The 9599-nt window shown below is 42.2% G+C and overlaps 1 protein-coding gene across 1 annotated transcript; it reads right to left on the reverse strand.

Annotated features, from left to right (window-relative positions):
• Positions 1 to 7280: 7280 nt before the first annotated feature.
• Positions 7281 to 9567, reverse strand: foxd1 (forkhead box D1). The gene has a single exon (XM_008325708.3). It carries the CDS (start codon positions 9022 to 9024, stop codon positions 7909 to 7911), a length of 1116 nt encoding a protein of 371 aa, XP_008323930.1. The 5' UTR covers positions 9025 to 9567; the 3' UTR covers positions 7281 to 7908.
• Between the last annotated feature and the right edge of the window lie 32 nt (positions 9568 to 9599).

Raw genomic sequence — 9599 nt, forward strand, 5'->3', positions numbered from 1 at the left:
TATTAAATAAAGTACCATCTTTTTTCCTCTAGGTGGAGATTTCAGGCAGTTTGTTGTTACACAGTGACTTCAAGCACTGGCTGCTCCAGACACAGGCAGGCTCTGAGTGTGAACTTAGATGACTGGAAAACTGGAAAGAAAATTGGCCGGTGATATTGGACTACTTTTACACCTCTAGAGTAAAGACTGTTTCATTTCTGTTTAGGAAAACTTCTTTTTTCTATTTGTCGCCACTATAAATACCCCCCAGAAAACCAGTGTAACACAGGTTTACATGTTTGAACACGGACTTCCATTATCACTTCAGGAAAGTTCCTTCAAGTCCTTTCAATGGTTTGGTAATGACCAGACCTCAAACTAATAACGAGATGAAGCAGTGAACCTGAAATATTGTATTAATATTTCTATTAAACTAAATATATTTTTGTTAATTCATATTTGAAAAATTAAAAACCTCTGCAGTACCTCCATGGACCACAGGGGACACAAACCCCATGTTGAGGACACCTGTGCTACTGTATGTTGAATTATTAAAAATATTTGAATTTATAGTGTAAAACTTGAGGGAGGGGAAGGGATTGCATTTTCTTTTTTTTTTTCTTTTTTTTTGATTGTCTAATTCACTCAAATTGTCACCGTCTGATTCCAGTACCTTCCAGGTTAAGACTTCCTGTTCAAAACAACAGGGTCCAGTTCAGCAATCAGCAGTTTTCCAGAGTAAATTAGACCCAAACCACAGATTTGAACGGAGACATAAACAGAGGATGTGTTCTCATTAAACTGTGAACCCATAATATGGAAAAAAAACTGTTCTGAACCGTGGGCACGTCAACTGAGGAAAAGTGTTTGTGTACGATACTATGTACATGTTTATACTTTCTAAAAATACCCGGTTTATTTGGGAACCTTTTCCATGTTTACGCTGCTTATAATACTGTAATATCATTATCACAGTTACTCCGTTGACGTACTGCATGTAGTCTTTCAGTTTAACAACTAAAAAGTATCTAATTCATCTTATATTTGTAAAGTACAACAGCCCTTTATATTTAAAGGCAAATCCTTCAAACTCCTCCAGATTTCAAAGTCTTCTCTTGTGGGCTCTGGTCTTCAGTTCATGCCAGGGTTTTGTTAATGCCAGGGTTTTCACCAGGGTTTGGAATACCATTCACTTAAGATGCCTCGGGTTAAGAAGTTTTTAGGTTGTTTTGTTGGAGGTCACACCATGGACCAGGATCCAGTTTTTCTGCTGAATCTTAAAGGGATTTTACTAATTGCTCATGTTACGCTCCAAAGATTTAAAGATGCTACATTTTACTTCCATCATCACAGGTTTGGGGACAGTGTTCTTTGGGTTTCAAGATTTCCCCAAATGTTGGCAAAGTCAATAATTATTGTTGCTGTCGATTCAGGCTTTTCTGCCTGTAATGATGTTTCTCAAAGACTGGGTCGCAACCCTCGGGTGGGTCGCAAGAGATTATTTTTTTGGGGTCGTCTCGCATCGTGTTTCCCAGGAGTTTACGAAAGTATATGTATTTTGCTTTGGGTCGTGAAGGTTTGTGACTTTTAAAATATGGGTCCCCAGAAAAAAAGTTTGGAAAACACTGACTTATACCATATGAAGAAAAATGTGTCTTTGTACTCACTCAAGACATTTCAGTCGCCAGAATTCTACAAGACAGGAATTCTCCAATAAAAACACTTCAACCTTTAGCTAAAGCTGAGACGGAGCAGGAATATCAGACCTCCACCTTCTGCTCTACGTACAGTCATCAACTTCGGGAAATGACGCTCCACCTCTCGCGTTTCCTGTCACTCTTTCACTCCATCAGTTACACGTTGTTTTTCCATACCCCGAGTCAAGGCTCACCAGGCGGCTGACAGTTAAAACAAAATGTAACTTTCCAAGTGAATTTCCTCACCTCAACAATGTCATATATAACCAGGCGGCGTGTGATCAGGAAATCAAAGCTCCACTCTTTAATATGTTGCAGAGGGTCATGGTTTGGCTCTTTAATGTGGTCTACGTTTGGCCGAGGGCTACATTCGCTCATGTGTGCGTATCCTGAGATCTCTGGATCTAATTGTGGGTCAATCTGTTGCTGTGTGAGAGCAGCACGTCTGTCAAATCTCAAGACAGACTTGGGCAGACTTCCAGAAGCCTGAGAAGGCTGAGCCACGCAGGCCCCGCAGAGGTGGGGTGGCCCCGCTCCGGCCGACCACTTCAACACTCAGCTCCAGCGCCTGCCCCGCTGCCTTTTAAAGATCCAAGTCATCTGCCATAGACACTCTGCGGTCGAGTCAATGAGGCAGGGAGCAGGAGAGAGAGAGAGGGAGAGAGAGGGAGAGAGAGGGGGACGGAAGACGAGAAATATACAAACAGAGGGAAATCTACGAGGAGGAGGAGGAGGAGGAGGAAGGGGGTTCAGGGTTGGAAAAGTGAGACTACATGGGTGGCTCAGCGGTGATGATTTTTTTTTTTTTTTGTCTCTTGAGTGACAAGACGCTCGTCATTGAGAATTCTATGACATAAAGCAGTGGGATGAAGACTGAAGTTTTAAACATGGAGGCTGTCTGGGACGGTTAACGTCTCCCGCGTACAAACACACACACACACACACACGCAGCGGACCTCGTAGGTTCTGCCGCCTCTATGTTGTCTATACACACGCAGCGGACCGGGTAGGTTCTGCCGCCTCTATGTTGTCTAACTCCTGTGTTTGTGGTACAGACTGCTGGAAGTCTGTGTTTAGAAGCCGGTCCCACTGAGAGGAAATGTTTGGCTCCTGCCTTGTGTCAGCTGCAGCCCTCGGTGTGGATTACCTGTGGGTGTCATGATGATGAACGGGCTGCTGGAGCTCAATGATGTGTTTATGACCGAGAGGCGTTGTTGCATGTAAGTAATCAGGCCTGAAGCCGGTAGTCACAAGCAGTGTGCTTCTTTGGCAGACCTTTTGAAGGGTAACACAATGATGCTTAATGATGTGTAGGATGGAAACGGTCAGCGAATGGGACTTTCCAACTGGCCAAAATGCCCTGGCTGCAGCCATTTTTTTTGAGGGTGGGAGGGGAGGGGGGGCTGTATTTATTGTTGTAACCTAAGTAGGAGATGTCTAGGTAACCTCTGTACTTTGTTTCAAGTGGATAGAATAATAAATTCCGCCGTAACAAATGGTTTGTTTCAAGCCGCCTGTTATTTTATCATCACATTCTGCACCAGCGTGATGGATAAGCCATGGGCCCCGGTTGTTTGTATGAGCGGATGGCGTGCCAAAGCAAACACACGCAGGGCTAAAAAAAAAAAAAAAAAAAGTGAAAAATGCAGTGAGAGGCAGCAACATAATTCTGATCAGATCTGCGGGTTCACACCGAGGTAAGAGGAGAGAGAGAGAGATGTAGGACAAATAAAAACACCTCCCGTCCCCCTCCTCGGCCCCCGCCCCCCACCCTGAACGTCTTCAACTAAATAAATTATCTTCACTGATGCGTCTGCTTGCACTTCATGAAGTGGTGAAAGTCTCCTCCTCCAGGCCTGTGAGTCTGCACCGAGGTGGCCGTGGACTGGCTGTGTTCCCTCTGTCAAACTGGGAGTCTCATCATGTGTGAAGGAAAGGAAGGAAGGAAGAAAGAAAGAAAGAAAGAAAGAAAGAAAGAAAGAAAGAAAGAAAGAAAGAAAGAAAGAAAGAAAGAAAGAAAGAAAGAAAGAAAGAAAGAAAGAAAGAAAGAAAGAAAGAAAGAAAGAAAGAAAGAAAGAAAGAAGGAAGGAAAGAAAGAAAGAAAGATGGAAAGAAGGAAGGAAGAAAGGAGGGATGGTAAAAGGGAAGGGAAAAAAAGGTTGAAATGAGGCAGAAAAAGAAAGAGCAGAAACGCCGGTGTGACAAAAGAGTAGAAGATCAGAGTGTGTTCCAGAGCCACTCTGGTGCTGCAGGTCCTCGCTGCTCTGAGCAGCCTCTAATTAGGCCAGTATTCAGGGGTGGCATTAGTTCCCAAACTTTTTAATGGGGTGGAAAGTGGAGCTCTTTTAGATAACGGGGATAAGTGTACTGACTGTTTCATACAGTGAATAGCAGATGGAGAGATTCAGCGCCACCCTGGGAGGTATTCACTTTTTTTTTTTTTTTACTTTCTTTCTTTGTCATTCCTTGTCATCTTTTATTCTTTTTAAGTCGCTCTCTGTTTCTAACCTGCTCTGTGTTTTTCCAGACATCCATCTTTCAACAACTGTAAGAAGCCTTGTTGGATCAGCACACACACACACACACACACACACACACATTGTCAAGGTACAAAAACATTTTTCTATTATTAAAAAAAAGCTTTCAAACTTCAAGGTTGTGACAAGATAGTTATTTTTTTATTGATAATTTTTCAGGACTTCCAACTTTTTTAGTTTTGACTTTAAAAGTATTTTTGTACTAAATGCCCTCATTGTTGTGTGAGTGAGGTTTTAAAAATATTAATTATTGAGATATATTTATGATTTTGATTATCAATAAATTATTGATAACATGTTGTTGGGACTGGGGAGTTTTTCCTGCCATTTTAAAAGTTTGTTTTTTATGGTAACTATTTAGTTAAGAGTCAGTCATTTTTCAGGTGAATTTCGTTTCATTAAAAATAACAACTTAATATTAAACTTCATAGAACAGCGCGTTAGAGTCTGTTTATTATTTATTAATAGTGTTGTGTAAAATTGCTTTAAAGTTCATTATATAAAGTATTTTTAAATTTTTAAATCTGACTTTTTTTTCCCTACTGAACACATTTTATTATTTGTATTTTGAAAAATAATCGTCGTAGTCATGACTGTGGTTAATCTGGTTCCTGGTTCCTGGTGAATAATGACCAGCGGAGGTGATGGTGTCGGACTGAAGCTACTTATTCGTCCAGGATAAAAATATCTCGTTATCTGCTGAGCGTGGAGCTTAAATCAAAGTAAGCAGGTCTTTATGGCTCCCTTTGAAACGCAGATTATTCCCAGCACCTTGTGAATCCCGCGGCACATTTGCCCAAAGGCCAGTGTCTTTTATGGGCTGGGAGTCGTGCTTTATCCCCTGCGCTCATGACCTGTGACCCAGCAGGATAAACTGCTAACTGGGCTTCAGTCATGCTGCAGGAGCCTGATGACCACATGATGCTGGACATCGCATGAAAAATAACCCGCTGTAGTTGACGTCTGTGCTGCACTGGCTCAGAGGAACTGACGGAACGGAAGTTACCGACGCGGTTTTTTAACGAGTTTTCGTCTCTGCAAATACAGTAGTAACTTTACTATGAGAAAAAATATTATTTTGAAAATGTTATTATTATTATTTTATTATTATTATTGTTATTATATTAGTCATTTGTTCCCTACCTTTGTTTAGAAACGATTTTATATCAAAACACGTTATAAATAAATAAAAATTACAAAACCATAGTTGTTATTATCATAAATATGTCATTATTGTGTTTTTATTTGTATGTTTCTGTTTGATTGTATCATGTTTTGATCATTGTTATCATTTTGTAAATAATAAATAACACATAAAGACAGCGTGATAATATTCATTACTGTGATTATAATTTTATTTATTTAATTTTTTTACATTCCCATAGGAATGGGAAGACTTTCACAGGACACGAGGCCAAATACACACAGCGTGTTTTCCATGTGTTTACTACAATTTTTTTTTCCTCAGTGACTAAATCAAGACCCACAGCTGAGTTACAGTTGTGCTTATTCTTTTTTTTTTTCTTTGGTTTAATTTTCTATTTAAAAAAAAAACATTTCTTTAGTTCGTTCGTTTCTAACTATAAATGTGTTGCCGCCATTAAACACCTAAACACGTCTGTGCTCTTCATCCCAACGTTAAAGCCCAAGAGTTAAAGCCTGACTAATATGAAACTATAGGACGAGGTGAATGAAGAACAAATGTGCGTCGTGGTCGTGGCTTCAGTGTAAACTATCGATCACAGTGGGACGTGTGTTTGATTTTGTCCTTTAAAGTGGCTCTGATCCTCTCTCACTGTTGTGTTCCTCTAAATGGTCAGAACTTCCACACACTTCTCCACGACGTCTTCTCTCCTCCACTCAGAGAGAGAGAGAGAGAGAGAGAGAGAGAGAGAGAGAGAGGGTGTCTTTACCATCGCGTGTTACATCATCACGCAATAGCCTGAGCTGTCCTTCTCTGGCCTAGTGAACTAGCTCCGAGCACCACTGCAGCCATCCACACACACACACACACACACACACACACACACACACCATGCTGTGGATCACGGCAGAAGGCAGACACGCATGTGGACTGCCTGGCGCAGTCATCCTTCAGTCACGAAAGCAGCTGCGCTCTAACAGTACAGACACACACACACACACACGCACAACTCGTGAAATATTAACTAGAAGTGGTCTGACACATCATCATCACGGCTTCACATGCAGTCGCTGCAGCGGCCCCAGTGTTTTACTTATGTATTTATATTTATCAATAAATTTACTGAAAAATTCCGCACCTGTCGTTTTCTTATTGACGCTGAAAAGACATAACGCATGACATATGAAAATATATATATATATAATAATAAAAAACACGATAAATGTAATGCAATAAGTACTGAAAAAAGAAAAGAAAAAGATTAAAATCAAACACTAACCGTCCCAGCAGTTCTTGATATAATAATAATAATAATAATGCAGTTTATTATTATTAACATTATTATTATTACCCCGGATCTCCCAGCTGTTGACATCAGCCGTCAGTGTCACCCCTTCACCGACACTCCCCTGTCCGCTCACCGCGTAATTATGATGATGAGCGTGTGAGAGGTCAGATGGACGAGCAGAACTCAATGTGCGCATGTTCCAGAGTGACAGTGACCAACACTTAAAAAAACAAAACACTATATAGTCATATATATGACCATATATATATATGGCCATATATGGACTATATATATATGGCAATATATATGACTATATATGTCTACACACAATATATATGACTGTATATAAAGGCCCATAGAAAGTATATGTGCATTATATATGTTATATTCCATTTATATTTTATGTACACAAAGTCATATTTGTAGACCAGTGACGTCATTTGTGAAGCTCACTCTTTCAAAAAGAAGTGTTTGCTTTTAGAAGGATTATTATTTAAAAAATCTTAAATATATATATTATAAAAATATTTTAAAAAGCATTTACAACTAAGTATTTATACTAAAAATGCCGTGACGTCAGTTTTTTTTAGAATAACGCTCTAAAAACTTTGTTTTGTTGTAAAGACGGTATTTATTTGTTTTTGCTTTAAAGAAAACTGTGTAAAAAAAATATCACACTTGAATAACACAATACTTGCCAAAAAATGTACAATGTTTTATTGCTGAAATAAACACACAGTGCATATTATTATTAATATTATTATAAATGTAGGATTTTTTTTATCTTTGTCGTGTCTTATAATACAAAGTTTAAACCAAAACTTGTAAAAAAAATTAGAAAAAGCTCCGTCCTGTTTTGCCGAATCGATACAAAAACAACATGGATGTGTTTGACACAAATACATGAAGAGTCCAAACGTTCACGTCTAGACGTCATCATTCATCACCTGTTTATTCTGTCATATATATATATTTATATCCTGAGACGCAAAATCACTTTAAGTTCATGGTCCAGAGTCTGATTCGCACCAAAATAAGACGAAAACATAAATAGTCTTTAGGTTAAAAACAAAAACAAAAACCAGCGTGGTTGCAGGCACACCGAGTGTTTCTCTTTACGTCCATCTTTCTGCTGATGCGTGCGAGAAAATAAACATACAAAAATAATCCTACCTTCACGGAGGGAGGGAGGGAGGGAGGAGGGGGTGAGGGTGACTTCTTTTTTTGTCTAACTTTCTTGGACAGGTCAGGAAGTTCAGACATTTAACAGCCGCTCGTGCCGCTCACCACTCTGCCCGCAAAGGTCTCCGCTCCCGGGTGTAAAACGGCCGCCGACTGAGTCTGCGGCTGCGCTGCCGGAGCAAGAGAAGAGGGGAGGACCGGTACAAGCACCGGAGAAGTCCTGGAGGGGCTCAATGAGCCGCCGATGATGCTTTCTATGGAGAAAGGGGAGCGCTGCTGCTGCTGCTGCTGCTGCTGCTGCTGCTGCTGCTGTGCAGACTTCTGCACCGGGGCTGCAGACGCCTGAGCAGCCGCCGAGCTCAGGCTGGAGCCGAGCTGCGGGTAAAACCTAGTCCTGACTAAGTCCGTGGTGGTGGGCATGAGAGAGGGCGCGGGGATTATGGTTCCCGTGTGTGGATGAGAATGCCTGGAGTGTTGATGCTGATGCTGCTGCTGCTGCTGCTGCTGGAAGGCAAAAAGAGCGGAGTGTGTGTGGTAGGACTGCAGCTGAATGCCGTATCCTCCGCAGCCGTACGGTCCGTACCCGTAGGCAGCGGCCGCGGCCGCCGCTGCCGCCGCCGCGGGGAGGAAAGTGTTGTGCTCCCGCAGCAGGTCCTGCGTCTGCTGCCGCTTGAAGCGTTTCCTCCGCCTCAGAAAGCTCCCGTTGTCAAACATATCGGCGGACTCCGGGTCCAAAGTCCAGTAGTTGCCCTTCCCAGGGTTCCCGGGCTCCCGGGGTATCTTCACAAAGCAGTCGTTGAGAGACAAGTTGTGCCTAATGGAGTTCTGCCAGGCCGGGAACTTCTCCCTGTAGTACGGGAAGCGGTTGCTGATGAAGTCGCAGATCTCGCTCAGGGTGAGTCTCTTTTTGGGGCTCTGCAGGATGGACATTGTGATTAAGGCGATGTACGAGTACGGAGGCTTCACCAGGGTGTTCTTGCCCGTCGGCTTGTAGGTATCCCTGGAGGAGGCGGACGAGTCCAGGCACTGAGGAGGAGGAGAGGAGTCGGCCAGGAGGATCCCGTCGCGCATCTGCGCTACCTCGTCCACGAAGGAGCGCGTGTGGCTGTCCCCGGTGTCCTCCCCTTCTCCGACCACATCTATGTCGGTCTCTTCCGAAAGGATGGAGGCATCCGACATCTCTGAGCTCAGAGTCATGGCTCACACTGACGGCCGTGCCTGCACTCCCGGTCCAGATGAGGTGCACGAGCTGCCCTTTCAGAAACTCACAGGAAGAGGAGGAGGAGGAGGAGGAGGAGGAGGTGAGGGAGAGGACAGGAGCATGTGAGAGACGTCGCTCTCCTGTCTGTTTCCATAAGCAGCTTATTTAAATATTACGATCTACTGCCGGAACCTTTTTGGCCTGGGAACTTCACTAAAACGCCAAACCTGAGTCACAGAAGGGGTCGGAGCCTCTGTCAACATTTATACCACAGCCTGGTCACGTGGTAGAGAAACGTCAGCGAGGTAGAGAGAGATACACAATCAGAGGGAGAGAGAGAGAGAGAGAGAGAGAGAGAGAATACTACCAAAAGGCTCTGAAAATGAACTGTGTTTAAAAAGTTTGATGTGGCCCACATCCTTTTTAGTGTCTATACATAGGACAAATATAACAAGACAAAGAGTTTTATATTTATCCGATTGTTTGTGTCTTTGCGTAAAATTGTAATTTCAAAGAAAAAAATATAATTTAAAAAATAAATAAACTTTAGAGAATAATGTTGAATTCATTC

The sequence above is a fragment of the Cynoglossus semilaevis genome, chromosome 14 (assembly GCF_000523025.1).
Source record: "Cynoglossus semilaevis isolate Cse_v1.0 chromosome 14, Cse_v1.0, whole genome shotgun sequence".
Classification (NCBI taxonomy): Eukaryota; Metazoa; Chordata; class Actinopteri; order Pleuronectiformes; family Cynoglossidae; genus Cynoglossus; species Cynoglossus semilaevis.